At 46.4% G+C, this 19,190-nt stretch overlaps 1 protein-coding gene across 1 annotated transcript in view; it reads right to left on the bottom strand.

Annotated features, from left to right (window-relative positions):
* Snoo (Sno oncogene) overlaps positions 1-19,190 on the bottom strand; it is a 320,342-nt gene that overhangs the window by 2,518 nt on the left and 298,634 nt on the right. Inside the window, exons 2-4 of the mRNA XM_071668954.1 lie at positions 1,998-2,212; positions 721-955; positions 111-369 (exon numbers count right to left, since the gene is read on the bottom strand). Coding sequence (XP_071525055.1) covers positions 111-369; positions 721-955; positions 1,998-2,212 — 709 coding nt within the window. The remainder of the gene's footprint in view (positions 1-110; positions 370-720; positions 956-1,997; positions 2,213-19,190) is intronic.

The raw sequence follows: 19,190 nt of genomic DNA on the forward strand, positions 1-19,190 counted from the left end.
AGGTTATCACATCAAGTAAAACAAGGACTCTTTATAATTCATGAAACTATGCACAATATTAACCTTCATAGATATATTTCAGTACTGCCAATTCCCTCTGGAGTACTTACTATGGTTGCCAACTGATCCCACAGAATCGCTGTCAGAGTCGGTAGTTGATAACTCCAGCTCAGAATGACGACCACTTACATCTGGACTGCACACTTTCCTCGGCTGATGGTGCTGCTGCTGCTGCTGTTGGTGGCGGGTCTGGGTGGGTCTGTTGATTGAGGGAGTAGCGGGTGGCGTGGACTGGTGGCATGCTGGTGGTGGTGGTACTGGGGAACTCTCACGTTTTATGCATTCCACCTCTAACGGTTTCCCAACCTCCTGCGGGAACACCATATAATTGTAACAAAGCATTTATGGTAGACAGCATTTCATTTATTTTTTTTAATTGCAAATACAGAGGAAAAAAAAAAAGAGCAAACCATTGAAAGTTCAGTGTATTCTCGCTCAAAAAAGGTTTTTGACAAAGAACTTGCCACAAACTCTTTCTCGGGGTTATGGGTGCAGACACAAATTTAGGATGTTAATAATCTGTGCCGTTTTAGTAGGTATTCAATGAAGCGCTCATCCTTCCATGGCACTAAATAAACTGCTGATGAGCAGCGTTTCATATTCTATCTCATAAACATATATAATTACAGCCATATATAGAAAAAAAAAAGAGATATTTACCAGGTACACAGCAAGTTTGCTGTCCTGAGCGTCGAGGACCAGTTCTGTGTGAGCAAGATCCTTGGCGGGCAGTGAATCGCGGGAGGTCTTATCCCTCACTTTGGGCGGGGCCAAGGCAACATTGGGCTGGTAGTGACGTTCGAACTTCTGCGAGTCAGAAAGAGGCACCACCCGTCCGGGGTCGGCAAGCACAGGGGGACCCTGGCTCAGGTAGGCTGGCAGTGGGGCTGGTACGCTGTACGATCATACAAACATCACACTGTCAGTTAAGCCAAAGCAACCACTTCATATGACAAATTATTATGACTATTTGCAGGAATCATTAAATAAGCCCTCAACTTGACAACCTAAAATGTGAATGTACAATTAATAAAAAAGAGGGCGCAAAACTAACAAGGAAACTTAGAAGTCATAAACCATGCTCATATTTATGAAGCACCTTCCCCAGAACTAGCAGTAATGAAGAGAGAGAGATTAAGCTGGCATTAGGCGAATTGATGATGTAAGAAAGATATGTAAAGAAGCATTTATGATATATATATATATATATATATATATATATATATATATATATATATATATATATATATATATATATATATATATATATCGAAGGCTCCAGTCAGAGGAAAGTCTATATACAGACTGAGCCTCAACTGGAACATGAATACGGTTAAAGAAGAAAAGTAATCTAAATTGTGGAAGAAGTGGATATCCTGTAAGGGAGGAAAGCCAAAAGAGTGGAGCTTAGAGACGAGATCGTATCGCCACACCCTCGCAAAAGCTTCTGGACGCATGGCAGATATATGATAGTAGATATGACGGTATAAGGAGAACAGGCAGAAGGGTCTAGCATTATTTCAAGATGAGGATGGCAGAGGAATGATTGTTGATCGTGTGCAGTGAAGTTGTCTTGTGAATGGAGACGTTTAGTTCTACCTGATGAGTCAACTTGGAATGCGAAGTTGAGAATTTAGGAAGTTGTTTACTAATGTGGAAGATTTACCTCACTTTTTAGCAAGATGGTTTAAGGATGTGTAAATGAGTCGACAGACTGGATACCTAAGGCCATCCAGTGGAGATGGGAAGAGAATTAACATCAGGCTTAGGTACTGACAACTTCACTTTTGTTTTGCAGAGTTCGTCAGCTTGTGTGAATTACTTTATTATGTGTGAACCAAAGATGAAATGAGCATGCGTGTTTGCGAGAGAGAGAGAGAGAGAGAGAGAGAGAGAGAGAGAGAGAGAGAGAGAGAGAGAGAGAGAGAGTTACTGACCTGTCTCTAACAAAGGCAGGGGGAGGCGGGGGCAGAGCCTTGCCGTCCCTAGTGACGAGGGGGGTGGCCGTCCAGGAGGGCGCTAGGGCCGCGCACCGCCACATATAAGACAACATGAGCGGATCGTACGTCGCGTAGGGAGTCGGCGCTGTCGTCTGGGGCAGCTCCTCCGCCCGCACCTTCTTGGGCAGTTCCTCCTTGACTTCCACACCATCCTGCCGGTCAAGACCATAATCATTAGTACACACAAACATTAATATTATAGCTTTATCATTAAGTCTTACTCAAGACTATTACATCACAAAGCATAATTATTCGATCCCTTATAAGCGTGTGTATAAAACTGGCTCTCTGGACCTGTTGAGCTTTTTACAAAATATGTCGAATAGCCTTAATAAAACAAAACGTCCATCATTTGGTCGTTATCACGTACATACAGTGCACATCCCCTACCACTTCAACAAAACACAAGAGATTCCTTAACTACACTGGGTCGAGGTAAATCATCTTTATATCACTTTTCGAAAGTGTGCTTATCCCTATAGCCTAACCAAGGTACAAGTCGACCTATCCCTTTCTCCATTCCTTGGAAAATATCTTGCGAATGGCACGATCGCTAAGCCAATCTTTTTACAAAGAGAAACTAAATCTTTTAACACTTGCGCCAAACTCCTGTTACTCCATTTTCACACTACATGTTACATCAATGCCCCCATTACTTCAAGTAGGTATCCCTGAGGGGAGGAGAGTCTGCACCCTATAGTCTCTAGCAGAAAAACAGACGACGCGGCCCAGCTCCACCGAGGAGAGAAACAACAAAGCAACGCCAATAAAACGCTATGAATCATCCGCTCTAACACTACGTCATTTTTAAAATAATCGGAGAAGAACTGGTTATCTGGTTCAGTACCTTGTACCATATCATGAAGAGGACCTCAGACAATATTCCCTGCTTCCATAATTCACTTTTTGAATTAATATACACCTGCTGATACAACCACCCATATACTTTTTGCTGTGCAAGCAAGTGGCAAAGGCTTCAATTAGAAAGTAGCGTAGCCAACCGACGGGTAGTAGTAGTAGAATTCTTCAGCTAATGTCTGAGCCTTGACGTCCGCTTAAAATGTGATGATGGTACACAAAAGAAGTTGCCTGAACCACACGACTACATCATCATCTTTTTAAAAGTGTTACAGGGCACACACGGCGCTCAGACATCCTACACACAATGTGGTGGCTTTATACCGAATATTCAATTGTTATCTGATTGGTTAAGATAGATTCGGTTGCTTTTGGCCGATGTCACTACCTTAAAGAGTCGGCTGTGGGCGGTGTGTCACTGACAAGTACTGTTCGGCAATCCTCGTTGTCGTTCGTTGGCCGACGATCAAATTCAGATTATACTTAAGTGTCTATGAATGATTGCCTTCGAAATCACGTGCGTTGTCACCAATCAACTACTCACAGCAGTTAATTATCCTTGACGTAACGAAGGGTAATTTATCAGTCACTTTCCACAAAATGACACCATAGACATTATCAACCAGCGACCTCGCGATAAAACAATGTTGCTTTATATAAATATAACTTTTACGCAATGTTGGCTCTTCAGTGTACTGACTCATTCCAGCAAGGAACTGTCTTCATACGAGATATGAGAACTAGGCCATCCAGTGTCTTGGGTTTAAATATATTATGAAGTATCTTCCCGCGCTTAACGCTGAAAGGTAGAGCCCATGTCAAGCGTTTGTAAAATTTCGTAAACTCCAAAGTGGGTGGTAAACGGAGTGGGATCTTTACCCGAGTTTTACCCCTGGGGAATTTCTCCAGCTATGTATGGCGATGATAGCACACAGCGGCGTTCATTCTGGCGAGAACAAATGCTTATTAAATAAACACAGCGTAAACACCATTCTGCGAGAACAAATGCTTATTAAATAAACACAGCGTAAACACCAGTCTCGTTTCTCTCGTCTAGAAAGTTCTCGTTTAACCAACCTAGTATGTCTCTTGCTCTTGAGATGCGAGAGTGCCTTTGCTGCCTTCATCGAGACTACGATGATACCAATCTGACAAGACATCATCCTTCACGGAACATAAATCTTGACTGCTTCCCTCGCGTCGTATGATCGGGTTCGCGTTTCCATCTTGCACGCCAAATGCGACTTTTTTTTTTTTCCTTCTTTTTTTGATCCACCCTGTTAATTACCATGGATCTATCATATACAGAGGCTTGATACTGGACGTGGTCCATATCTTTCAAGAAAAAGTCTTCCTCAAGTTGGTGAGATCGACAGATTATTAATGATCAACTCTAATGGAAATTTACGAAGTACGATAATACGGGGATTAGGCAGCCTAGCGCGTAATCTATGGAGTGGGATGATACTACAGGGATTGTACATACAGCCTAGTCTCGTGGTCGTGTCGGACGCGAGGGTGAGGAACAAGACGGGCACCAGCGCCGTGGCTTTAACGGGTCAGAGATTCAAACTACGGAAGGCAAGGAGGACTTCGCCCGGTCAACAACCAACTACTGCTGTTTGGATACCGTATACATCCAGCCAACGTCCTAATCAGCCAGCCATCTATTTTTCTCTGTGCGCATTAAATGTGTACTCTCTCTCTCTCTCTCTCTCTCTCTCTCTCTCTCTCTCTCTCTCTCTCTCTCTCTACCAGGTCACCGTTGTGAAAGGTCCTCCGCCGAGTTTGTGTAAATAAAATCAACATTCTTTCACGTTTTTTTTTTTTTCTTCTTTCCTCAACGTCTTCTTGGATCTTATCATATAATAGTCGGGCTGCTGCTGCGAGAGAGAGAGAGAGAGAGAGAGAGAGAGAGAGAGAGAGAGAGAGAGAGAGAGAGAGAGAGAGAGAGAGAGAGACGCTCATCCATCTCAGAGAACCCAACCTTGGTAAGTACGACCTCCCCCCCCCCCCCAACCACCACCCGGACCTGCCAACTCGAACGACCGTGGGTCGTGCCCTGGAACCAAACCTTTTCGTACGTACGACCCCGAACTGAACCATCGTCTCACACCGCTGTGGCACGATTCCAGTGGGTCGTACCCTGGGGGGGTTGGGGGAAGCTTAGTACGTGTTTCTCCCAGTTCCAACCTCCCGCTAGAGCCGGAATGTCGGGGATGGTGACCCGGGGGCCGTACCCTGGTGACCTCCTGACCTCCGCCCACACCCTCCACAGCCTTGTGACGCCAACGTCGCCCAGTAAACCAGGTCAGCGAAGCCAAGAGGGCCCGTGGACGTGGGCATCGGAGGAATATGGAAATTCCTCCAGCGATATCAAGCGACCCCTGCCGGCCACTCCACCCTCCCACCCTCAACACGGTGTGGACGGGTATATATATATATATATATATATATATATATATATATATATATATATATATATATATATATATACACACACAAGAAACAGAAGTGGGTCCTTCTAACGAGTGTAAAATTTCTTCCCAGTGCAGCTCAAGAAGGTAATCGTACCTCACACAACAAAGATACATTCTTGCGGTAATTACCCAACGATATGTACATCCACGAAGAGGTGGAACTTCACAAATCGGAGCAATTTCCCGTTTTCATTCCATCTTACGTTACATAAAAAACGGTACTTGCTCTATACATTATATTCGTCCTCTGCCATAGTTTCCCCCCAGCTACACTCCCAAGTGGTGATGCAGATTTGCCGTGCTCTTTCAAGAAGTCTTCATGCCGACATCAACATTCGTCTATACAGACTCCTCTGGTCTGCTGATCGATAATAATAATAATAACAGCAATAATAATAATAATAATAATAATAATAATAATAATAATAATAATAACAATAATAACAATAACAGCAATAATAATAATAATAATAATAATAATAATAATAATAATAATAATAACAGCAATAATAATAATAATAATAATAATAATAATAATAATAATAATAACAGCAATAATAATAATAATAATAATAATAATAATAATAATAATAATAATAATAATAATAATAATAATAATAATAATAATAATAATAATCCCTACCTCGCAAACGCGGGAGACAGCAACAAAGCAAGAAAAAAAAAAAAAAAATAATAATAATAATAATAATAATAATAATTCTAATAATAATAATAAGCTTGGTGTGGAATCCAACTTCCCTGATGATGATATGATACACCAGGCGAGCCCTCGCGCCTCCCTCCGGTACGGACGCCTCTCCGTCATGTCCCTAAACATCTGCCGGTTAACGCCATTTTCTTTTTTTTTTCAAGTATCCAACAGCAACTTCGTTTTCTTTTAATAATGTGGAAAACTAGGAGGACATTACGCCCTAATTGAGAGAGAGAGAGAGAGAGAGAGAGAGAGAGAGAGAGAGAGAGAGAGAGAGAGAGAGAGAGAGAGACCCCGCACGACGCAAATAATGCGTTCCACTTCCCTCTATCTACAGTATCTGTCGATTGGGAAACAAACATGAATGCACGATATTTGAGAGCGTCCACGGCAATTTCTCCCAGCGGGTGCACGGACCCTGTCAAAAAAAAAAAAAAGTCCATGTGTAAACCACAGTAGACCTATTGGTCCGCAGCAGCTCTTCTGTCAGTAGTTGGTACAGCGCTGTTCACAGGAGGGAATTACATATGGCATATGCAAGTCAGCTGGATCAGTTCTTTGGTGTCCTAGTGTCTAATCTTATCAAAGACTCAGTGCTATCGTTTCTCCTTTTATTTAAGTCATCTTTTAATTCCGTATTGGAAGCAGGTACTCCGTGACTGTCACGCCAAGAGGGACTCATGTCTTTTTTTACGAGCGGACGCAAGAAATGGCAATACCTTTCGATAGACCGTGCGTTATCATTTTTTCCTCCCCAATCGCTTTGGAGTTGTTGAAACTTCTCACGTGGCTCGTGAGACGTTGTTCACGATCTCTCCTTAACGACACAGCTTCGCCTGCAGTAAAAAGGTTCTAACAACAGCGCAACGCTATTTGTAATCTGGAGGGCGTAAAATGATTTGAAGAAGGCGTGCAAAACTCCAGCCTATCATCATCTTCTTCATGGTGGTGGTGAGGGGAGGGCGGGAGACACACACACAGAAAACAGCTGCTCTGCTCTGCTTGCATAAGACAACAGCTGCTCTGCTCTGCTTGCATAAGACAACAGCTGCTCCGCTCTGCTTGCACAAGGCACGGCTATCAGTTATACTTCAGAAGTGAAATCTGCCTTTTGGGGGAGGAGGGGGAAAAAAACCAACACGTAACGATGACACCATGCCTCTCTGCGGCTGGGGGAGCCATGGAAAACAGATTACTGAGGAGGAGGAGGAGGAGGAGGAGGAGGACGAAGATCATTTTCCCATCCTTGACCAAGAGTCTACATTACACGAAGGCTTCAGCAGAGAGCTAGGCGAGGCTCTTTTTTTTTTTTTTGATCGACGCGAGAACGCCAACGGCCGGACCACCACCACGCCGAGGACGCGACGGTGGGTATCTCTCTCTCTCTCTCTCTCTCTCTCTCTCTCTCTCTCTCTCTCTCTCTCTCTCTCTCTCTCTCTCTCGGTAGCGGTGGGGCAATGTCGCGTGGTGTCCACGGTGTTCTGAGTCTACTAATGACACGACGGGAGGTGTGAGAGAGAGAGAGAGAGAGAGAGAGAGAGAGAGAGAGAGAGAGAGAGAGAGAGAGAGAGAGAGAGAGAGAGAGAGAGAGGGGGGGGGCCTTTGGGGGAAAAATGGGAGAGATAAAGGTACACAGAGACGTCTCTAGGGTATGGAGGAGAGACAGGGAGATACGTGTAGAAAGAGACGCCTTCGTTAAGTCACCCAGACTTCGCTCTAATCGCCAGACTATTAATCCCATGACGCTCTAGGATGTTCCAGGTTCTGGGAGATTGTCAAACTTGTTTCATTCACAACTATGTACAACTCCTGCTCCAGGCGGCGCTGGCCTCTCACACCCCACACCCAGCCGCTGCACTCGTGTGAGTCACCCTTCAAATTATCATGGATTCCCCCCCTCTCAGTATCTAGGCCTGTTAATGTAACTCTCTGAGGGAGAGAAGTCGCCAGCCATGATCAATGCTGGCGTGACCTTCATTCGACCTGACCCGTAGAGGTCTGGTCAAAAGGACTACATAGATGCACAAGACAACACAGACCTCCCCACAACGGTCCAAAAAGCGAGGTGGTCTTGGCCTTCAGAACAGACCCTGGGTAACGTAGTGTTGGTGCTCGGTGGGGGTGGTGGGGGGTTCCTTGTCATCGCGCTCATGGGGGGGTTAGATTAGGTTAAACGAGAGAGAGAGAGAGAGAGAGAGAGAGAGAGAGAGAGAGAGAGAGAGAGAGAGAGAGAGAGAGAGAAATGGCACGGGGGTGTGTGGAGGGGGTGGTGTCACAGCCCCCCCTTTGCCCCCGCCTCCCCCCACCAACTCCCGCCAATGACCGGGCTACACTCGTCATTATATTAAGGGGTAATAAAGAGGTCGTAATACCTAATGAAGACATCGTGAGTTAATGCGATGAGAGGCGCGAGGGTGAGGGTACCTCCCCCACGACCTTCGAGGAGTGTGACCCCCCCTAACTAACACAACCCCCCCAACCATCACGTTTATTATATCACCCAACAAGGAAATTATCATTCCGGTAATTCGCTACCCTCAATAACTCGCGCTGGAGACGAGACAGACACTCACACCCGTGGGTGGGTGCTGGTTGCTGCTACTTGGCCCCCTTTTGAAAAGTAACCCCGGGGCCACAGCTGCTACCCGTGTGTGTGTGTGTGTGTGTGTGTGTGTGTGTGTGTGTGTGTGTGTGTGTCTCAAGCACAACCGTCACACTCCTCCATCATACTTTAACTTGTACAAATATCACTTCGGGCGGTCCAGAGGGAGGAGGAGGGAGGGGTTGGGGTGGCCAGCTCACTTGATTTATGGTCATTGAGTTAACAGCGAGCATGGCGCTACCAAACACACACACACACACACACACACACACACACACACACACACACACACACACACCAACGCTCCTCCTCTCATTAGGTAAACATGATAATTCCATCATGAGTCAGGCAAGATTTCCCCCGTCTCACACAAACACAATTACATACACACACAAAAACAAAGCCTCATACACTTACATACGTGACGTGACATATGTAAGCAACACGTAACCCACCCACTCCCCACTGCGTAGTATGGTAAAAACCTTCCCTTACTTAACACACGCACCCCCACGTTTCGCGCATTCTTGCCCCCCACACACACACACACACACACACGGTGCTGCTAACTACATACGAAAGCCCCTTCCCTTGGCGACTCCACGTGGCGGCTCAAACACACACACACACACTCGCGCAGGGAAGCGGACACCAACGCCACGAAGCCGGCGCCTCAATTTGAACTGGGCGACAGTAGCAGTCTGAACACACGACTCGATGTCCCCTCTATCTCAAAGCCGTGGTATCAAGGTAAAAGACCTGATATCGCCTCTATCTCTTGAGTCTCATGCATGAACAACCGTACATGAGGGAAAAGGGGGCGCGAGCTGCTGTAGGGGTGAGGGAGAAGAGGGTGTCGGGTTGTCGAAGGGGGTGGGAGGGGAGGGGAGTGCGTCAAGTGTGGCGGCGGCTGGCGGGTGGGCGGGAGAGGGAGAGAGGACGCTGGGGCGGGCGGTTCACGGGGTACGGCGACCATGCATGGGGGGGTGGGGGAGTGTGGAGGTAGTCGCCACCGCCGCCCGTCCGCCTCTCCGTCCATCGAGAGCGCTACCTAGCAATCCACCATTCACTTCTTTCTCAAGACCACACATTTTCCAACGCTAACACCCCCTCCCCCCGAATGACATACACCACAAGATCAATTCCAACGGTAATGTCTGGTATCAAATTGATTTGCCAGCCCCAACTCCACAATGAACAGCAGCATCCCATATCTACAAGCCAGGGAATATACATAGTGTATATAAAAATATCTATACGCCAGGGAATATACATGGCGTATATATATCTATATACGGCATTACATAAGGCGGCTGAACTTGTTTCAACGCATGCATCAATACTGGGGCCCAGGCTTGGGTCGCATCCCACGATAAAAGGATCTCCCTCCCCCTCCTTCCTCACCCCGCACACACACACACATGTAGGGAGGAAAACTAATCTCATTACCACAGAGAAAAAAAAAGGGCCAGAATTATGGCCTCTGTAATTCACGACACGTTAAATACCTTCGAACTCCGCCTATCATCACTTTGGGCCGTATACACACACACACAGACACCACATTTGAGAAGCATGGCTTCCGGGTTACCCCGACGCATGCATGTTGCGCACTAACTAACGCCGCGCCGTCTTTCGCCGTGGATTCAATAAAACATTTAACTCGCAATCACGATTTCACATCACGTTCAGATGAGAGAGAGAGAGAGAAAGAAAAAAAAAAAAGGAAAAACTACTTATATAAGAGAACGTAATAACAGAAGCTGGCGGGATGACGTCAAAAAATGGGTGCGTCATAGACCTATCGATTTGCAGCCGGTGCTCTTCCTACACTCTCCCCTCCCCACGGCCCTCCCACCCCAACTCCCAGCTACTGTCTCGGCTTCAGACACACGCCGGCCGTCGCTGTAAAGGCTTGTGGTCATCACTACCAGTAGCTGGCTAGTCACCGCTATAATGCTGGTGATTAATGTAGGGCTGAAGACGAAGACCCACCACTACTAAAGCAGCGCTTGGTCATCCATGTAAAGCGACGGTTGTAGAGTTACTTTTCACTGTAGTGTTGATGAGCACTGTAGTGTTGGTCAACACTGTAGTGTAGATCATCAATGGTGTTTGGTCATCACTGTGGTGTACACCATCAATGGTGTTGGTTGGTCATCATCAATGTAGTGGTGTTACCAACGTGTCAATACTAAAATAGTAAACAAGAGGGACTGTTGTCTGGTATATCCTACCAAACCCCCAAGCAGACCTAAGCTACGTCAACCCTCACAGTTCTTATCACTATCATCACACACACACACACACACACACACACACACACACACACACACCTCCTCAAAACCCAACCCCCATATCATTCATTTTTTTTTTTATTAAACTTTTGTCTAAATATGAGTAGACAGAGTACCTCATTGATGATCGCATGGGTGAAGAATGGGTCCATCAAGTTCATTTCTCTGACCGGGAATTATGGCGACGCATTTTTCCATTGGTATAGTCGCTGTCTTAACTGTTTTAGTCTCAAGAAAGTTTGAATGTGTTTTAGTGGTGCGCGTCTTCGTGTGGCACCGAATGTAAATTATATTACAAATTTTACAGTCATAATCCCACCCATATATATATATATATATATATATATATATATATATATATATATATATATATATTGTCAGTAAAATAAATAGTATGAATTATATCACTATTCATAAGGCACCTATTTTTCTCAGCAATATCTCTCATATGTACGTATATATATATATATATATATATATATATATATATATATATATATATATATATATATATATATATATACGTTCCTCTAAGGGGCCTTACAAGCAAATGAATCAATTTAATCAATGTTTTTGTTGTTCTCTGATGCCGAGAGTCGGCGTAGCGCTCTGCCCCGGACGATCATCCTCACTAGCCAGCCAGCCACTCCCTGGCGATGAAACACGTGAGCCACTAACCACCCTGGCCAGCCAGCCAGCTAGCTAGCTAGCCAGCCACAGCACCGGAGGTGTGGGCAACACTCACTCCCACGGCAGCGGCGGAGGCCAGCCGTCTGGCGTGTGTGTATGTGTGTGTGTGTGTGTATCGTCCTTCCCCCCTACACTGGGCTCAACCTCTGACGCAACCACCACATTCTCCTTGTTTTTACCCCCACCACACCACCCCACACCTCCATGCCCCCCCCCCCCGTTTACCCGCTCGCCCTCCAGCCAAAGTGAACCCCGTGACCTAAACTCTCTCTCTCTCTCTCTCTCTCTCTCTCTCTCTCTCTCTCTCTCTCTCTCTCTCTAGGCAGCACCTCCCTGCAGCACTGCACACACACACACAAGGCCATCACCACCATCATGTAGGGCGAACCTCCTCCTCCTACAACTTTTACTCCGCCATCCCGTCAACACCACCACCACCACCAGCCTCGCCTCGCCTCCAACACCACCCTCCTCCTGCAGACTTCTGCAACCCGACGCTCTCCAGACGACGGGAGGGATACACACACACACACACACACACCTCTCTCCCCTGCCTCCCGCGTTGACATGCATTCTGAGTCATCCATGTCAGCAATTTTTCGTCCATGAAAAAATAAAAAATGATAATAACCAGAGACGTGTATGTACAACTCGTCCAGCCCCTCATGACCAAGTTCAAGAGTGTGTGGGGGATGACTTGTAGACGGGCAAGGTGGTGTAAGGTATCATCAAAGTTTCGTTTTATTTTTATATCTAAATCGGAATGAAGAACTTCAACAGGAAGAAGATGCCATACACCAAGATCCTCGGAACTTCCGACTGGCTGCTGCTGCAGCTGCTTTCCAGTGTCCTTGTGAACACTGGCCATACGAGGATTGCCCGTTATGATCCCTTCCTCCTTCCCCCACCGCACCACCACCACCACCACCACCGCCGAAGCGTAGCTTTTGGAAATGTCTTCCTTCCTTCTTTTAGTCCTTCCTTCTTCCTTCTACCCTTCCATCCTTATTAAGTCAGGTCTACGCACACTTCATCATCTCTCAATTAATCACTTCCTTCTTTTTACGCCACAAATTTTTGTCTAATCTTTCACTCAAGATCGCCAAGATTAGGGCATTTTTTTTTTTTTTTTGGTCCCGTGCCACGTTAGTAACTACGGAAATAAAAAAAAAAAAGGCCCAGTGCCAGGCTTGGACCCAGGAGAACTCCATCACTACCAACAACAACATACAGCATTTTTTCTCTCTCTTTATCTGGACAAAGAGCCGAGCAGCGCAGCGACCCCAAGTAGACGGCGAGGGCTGTTCCTTGTTGCTCTCCTCCTCCTCCTCCGCCCATAGCGCCAGCCATACTTACTTCCCACGGCACCCCTGGTCCTGAACACCTCCACCCATAGCACACCCATGGCAACAGACACTCCTGCCACACACACACCACCCAGCTATGCCACTTACATCACGAGTGTCTGAACCCAAACCACCCAAAGTATAGTTACCTCACGCACCCTACCCGGGTGTAATATATCTGTTTACCAAGTGGCGTCCTAGCTACGTCTCTTCGTTGTATATCAACTGACGGTTATATTTCTCTCTTGGATCTCCCCTGATGATGTGATTACGACACGAAAAAGCACTTGGGAACTTAAGTGTTTCACTTCCCCGTGGACTAAGAGGAATATAGTACATATAGAATATCACTTTACAGAACGATTTTGCTCTATGGTGACTATAAGATACTATTCTTACTCTTGGGACTGTGTGTGTCCACTGATAAACAAATCGAGAGCGGCGGAGTAATACAGAAGGGAACGTGAACCCTCAGCAACCCTTATGGAAGTATGACCTGCGTCACCGCAGTCTACCCAGTAGGATGGGCTTACTCAGGAGCACTTTCCACCTCTTCTCCCGCAGCTGCACTGGACCCTCCATGTCTATCATGCATTGCCTCCATGAACCTTCACCCTCCTCCTCCAACCTCCACCTAAATTAACACGTTATCCTCCACCCACATCATCCCTGAAGTGATGGGTCTACGGATGTCAAGACCAGTGAGACACATTGCATCATTAATTTTGTGTCCACCAATTGTGTGTGTGTGTACATCTTAAGCGTCTGCTTCGAGCGCCTTTTAAAGTAACCCTTCGAAGTGGGTGTCGGCCATAGTTAACACCTACGCAGTCTAACACGCATTTAGAAAACTAACATACAATACAAAATCATATACATATATATATATATATATATATATATATATATATATATATATATATATATATATATACTCATCAAAATTCACCACACTAGTTAACTCTTCCTGGCGTTACCTAACTGAGGCGGGACAACAGAAAATCATCACCAAACACACAATATCCACCACAAATATTTCCCAAGTTTGAGTCAGGGACTTGACGACCTCGAATCTGGCAGCTTGACCCCTTCGCACACGACGGCACGATCCAGCTGGTCTATAGCAACAGCCTTTGACCCGAAGCTTGGAGGTCATGTTGAGAGGGAGGTCAGGTCATCATTACCCAGGGTTAAGCGCCGGTTAAGCCCAGGATCGTACCGTCGTCGTGCTCAAAAGGGTCGAGCTGCAGTGGGTTGAAACCGCGGACAAGAACGACTTCCCCCACCTGTTCAGTAGTTACCTCTGTCAACTGAAGGAGAGAGAGAGAGAGAGAGAGAGAGAGAGAGAGAGAGAGAGAGAGAGAGAGAGAGATTGTGTCACCGAGTGATATCGCAAACCAGTGTCGACTATCGAATCATTCCCGTCACAAAATTATGATTATAATTCATGTAACTGAGAAAAATGAGTGTACAGACTAGAAAACCCAACGATATATATATATATATATATATATATATATATATATATATATATATATATATATATATATATATATATATATAATAATAATTATTAATATTATTATTATTATTATTAATATTATTATTATTATTATTAATATTATTATTATTATTATTATTATTATTATTATTACTATTATCATTACTTTATACTTGATCGCCGTTTCCCGCGTCATGCACAATGTGATCTTAGTGGCATGTTGACTGGGCGATGACCCCACCTGACCTGGTCGTCTTGACCTTGAAAGCCTTGGTGAAATCCACCCAAACAGGACTACTGTCATGCAGACGCGAAATCAATACAAAGTGTGGCTGCAATGACCTTGACCTCAAAAGCATCTGCGACCTCCTCCTACCTCGTAAATTTTTTGACCTCGAAACGATCTGGGACCTGCTTTGACCTTGATCTTCTGACCTCAAAAGCATCTGGGAACTGATGTGACCCTTAGACCTTTTGACCTCAAAAGCATCTGGGAACTGCTGTGACCCTTAGACCTTTTGACCTCAAAAGCATCTGGGAACTGCTGTGACCCTTGACCTTTTGACCTCAAAAGCATCTGGGAACTGCTGTGACCCTTGACCTTTTGACCTCAAAAGCATCTGGGAACTGCTATGACCCTTAGACCTTTTGACCTCAAAAGCATATGGGATACTGCTGTGACCCTTAGACCTTTTGAACCTCAACATCTTGGACCTGCTTTGCTCCAAAGAGGTGGAATAACACGTGCCCACTTATCATGGAAACACAAATGATCTATGAGTAAAGCTGACAGACCCTCTGACTTTAAAAAAATGGATCTTTTCTAACCCAAAGTGATACACGCACATATATATATATATATATATATATATATATATATATATATAGATGCCAAGTCTTAATGAACTCTAAGACGAAGAAATGACCCCAGAAGCTCCTCTGTTCTAGCGGGTGATCCGTAAAGTTTCAAAACACTTACAAACAGTGGCCTGGACAGTGAAAAAAAGGATCCGGATAAATCCACGGCTTTTACTGTGCCTTAAGCACACTTAGGAGCTGTCGTTTCACGGTAAGGATAAAGGATTTTTCGGGGGCTTCTTTGATGGGGAACAGGGGGGTCTTCAAAGGAGTTTCCAAGCGTAATGTTTTCTTTTGTTTCTTCTAGTCTTCGCTCCTATGGTGAGCTGCAGATGTTTCAGACGTTCTCCTGATGCCTGAAGAGAATTGGTTCTGGATGTGCATGACAGGCACGGTTTCTAGCACCGATTACACGCGACCTTGAAGGGCGCTTTGTTGTCTAAACAGAGCATATGCACCTTGGGGGAAGACTATCACAGAATTTGTCTCTCCCTCTCTCTCTCTCGTCCTACAGGTTCGCAAAATCCAGCCGACCGACCAATCAATCTATTCACCCACCCTTCTGACGTGACTCTCAATAGCTCCTCTTGTGCTTTTCTCTGTTAATACCCCAACACTCTCTCTCTCTCTCTCTCTCTCTCTCTCTCTCTCTCTCTCTCTCTCTCTCTCTCTCTCTCTGTGACATGACGAAATACGTCTATAAAAACTACTACTATTCTTCATGCTTTCCCTCCTCCCTCCTCAACAACGAAGAAATGGAAGGAAGAGCTCTCCCCTACCCATCATGATTTCCCAGCACACCTACACCCATCAAACCCTTTGTGGTTTCGCGTCTTGGTGGTTTTTAGATTTACCGGCAGTTGATAACATCCAAGAGTTCGTGTTTTCGATCTTGTTAACAACAAGCCCAACCGTGTCATTTGAGGTTTCAAACCCCTCCATTCTCCTCACGCCCCTTACCCTACCGAGTCATTGAGGGTGTTAAATGCTCCTTCGTTGTACGTTAAGTTACGACGTCACAACCCTAAACTCAGCATGTCCCTCCTATTCTGTCAGGACTGTATAGGTTGCAATTTGGGATCTCTGGCTCTCTCTCCCCCTCTCTCTCAACTCACACACACACACACACACACCAGGCAATCTACCGCACCAGTTTCTGTTGCGAGGGCCGTAAACACTGTACTTGTCAGAATGGACGAACCACTTCCTGAAGGTAGGAGGAGGAGGAGGAGGCTTTTACGTCGGCTCCGTATGATCTAATTCCCCTCCTCCCTCGTGTGTGTGTGTGTGTGTGTGTGTGTGTGTGTGTGGGAGGGGGAGGCACACACACACACACACACACACACACTGCAGACTATGTTTATCTCCCTTGCTACGGACATGGTCGACGGACTGATGTCTTGTATTAACTCTAGTCTTCCCTCCGTCCATAAATAAGGCTGACGGTAATTCATTTATCGCCTTGTTAGCGCCCCTTCTCCCTTCAACGTCCTCTGCCACGTCTGGGACGAAAAGAAAGATCAACGTCCGGGACGAAAAGAACCCAATGGAATTCTCCAGACATGTTTGCCTCGTCATGTTCATACCTCGAGGTCTGAGTATATCACCAATTCCGATTGATATTTTTTTGCGGCATTTGCGGCTAATTTATCGTTCGCTCCTACCTATCCTGTGGGATGCGGCGCAAGAAAAAAAAAAAGAGAGAGAGGAGAGGACACAGAGTGCATACTAAAAGTCCTAGGAACTGAAGGGCGAGTCTCAAGTGATCGAAACACCCACACGCACTGTAGGTTACACTGGCGGGGTGGCGGGCGAGCGAGCTATGATAAGTCCCATGTTCCAGGCACGTCACTCCGCCCGCGGAGGAGGATCCATAGAGAAACCCTACGCTGTCTTCCCCTCTTCGTTACGACACACACTCGTCTTGAATACTCCCCATGTCTTACTCTCTCTCTCTCTCTCTCTCTCTCTCTCTCTCTCTCTCTCTCTCTCTCTCTCTCTCTCTCCACACACGCGCGTCCCACGTGATTTCTCAGACCGACGCAGTCCCAAACCACGTAATCTATATACATACTTGTAATGATGACAGTAGGGACATTATGGAGTCGTGTGATTGCGTCTTTTTCTCTGGGAGATTGACCATGAGCGAGACGAGCAGGGTAAGGAATATTTGCAGGGGTGGTTGAAGGATGTGGCTGGACAATGAGAACCTGTGGTGTATGTGTGTGTGTGTCGTTCCCCACCCCACGTGAGATGCCTTCTGCAGGCAGAGGCAGTGTGGCGGCAGGAGGGAGGGAGTGGAGGGAGGGAGAGGTAGGCAGGTAAGAATGAGAGCCTCTCATGCTGGTGTGTCCTCATGCCACACTACTAACACCCCCCTCCCTCCACCCCACCTCCAAGGAATCACTCCTCCCTCCACCACTCACGGCTTCAACGGCCCTCCAAGTTCACCCCTGCGTCACTCGTACACTCCCAAGCCATCATTAGTGCCTCCTCCGGCGCATACGTCTTGTCCCCCTCCTCTCCTCTTCCTCCTGATGGGCTGTGTCTCCTCTCTCTCTCTCTCTCTCTCTCACTCCATCCGTGGCGTAGGGAGCAGCAGCAGCAGCGGCAGCGGCGAGCTGGCGACTTCCTCCTTCCGCGTGGGTGAACTTCCTTCCTGCCCACACCCTTGAAGTCCTCTGCCCCCCCTCACCAGCCAGTCAGCCCCTCCGCCTCTCTCCGCCCGCGATCTCGCTCTTCTTCCCCTTCGTCTTCTTTAACTGGAGAGTGCTGGCGACCTGTGGCAGTGCAGCAGGTGGTGGCGGCGGCGGCGGCGATGGAGTGAGGTAGCGGTGGTGGAGACAGGTAATAGTGATGGCGATGGTGGAGAAGGTGATGATGCAGCGACGGAGGCGACAAGAGTTGTTACGTACGGTCAGTCGTACAAATAATGATGGCTTACTTCCATTCGGACTCGAGTGGCCAATTTAGTCAACAGTGCTCTCTCCCTCTCTCTCTCTTTCTCTCCTCCCTCCACCTCACTCACTTACCCTCCTCCTCTTCCTCCTCCTCCTCCTCCCCCACTCCACAGCCCAGGAGGGAAGTGCCCACCGGAATAATCTACAACACTATAACAGATTATCTTTCTCTTTCACTTTTTTTACCTCTATGGTCGTGAGAAGTAAGCTGACCGAACTTGCCTGTAAGGGAACAACAGCAATGTAATATAACGCAGGGGCCGGGATGATTCAAGCCTCTCTCTCTCTCTCTCTCTCTCTCTCTCTCTCTCTCTCTCTCTCTCTCTCGCTTTTGATCTTCAGCCAGGACCAGACGAACTACAGAGACGTCCGAGACAAAAGGAAGGAAAAAAAAATTGCTGTTGTGATAAACACAACAGTCTACAAAGCTCTCCCCCCCTCTCTCTCTCTCTCTCTCTCTCTCTCTCTCTCTCTCTCGGAGAGGCGGGGGTCGAGGTTGTCAGCGCACTGCGTCAGCCGAAGAGCGTAAAAAAGCGGCAACAGACGCAAATGCGCGATGCCGGATTGGCGCACACAACACCACGACAAACACACCACAACAAGCTATACGTAATGCAGAGAGTTACACTTCCAATTCACCTTTCTTTTTTTCTTTTCAGATATGTAAATCTCTTTAGTGAGAGAGAGAGAGAGAGAGAGAGAGAGAGAGAGAGAGAGAGAGAGAGAGAGAGAGAGAGAACCCCCAACTATCACATCATTCAAGTCACTAATACCCTAACAAGGAAGAAGCCTGCTGCGTGTTGACATCACCCTTGGGCTTTCGAAA

Source organism: Panulirus ornatus, chromosome 13, assembly GCF_036320965.1.
Source record: "Panulirus ornatus isolate Po-2019 chromosome 13, ASM3632096v1, whole genome shotgun sequence".
Taxonomy (NCBI): Eukaryota; Metazoa; Arthropoda; class Malacostraca; order Decapoda; family Palinuridae; genus Panulirus; species Panulirus ornatus.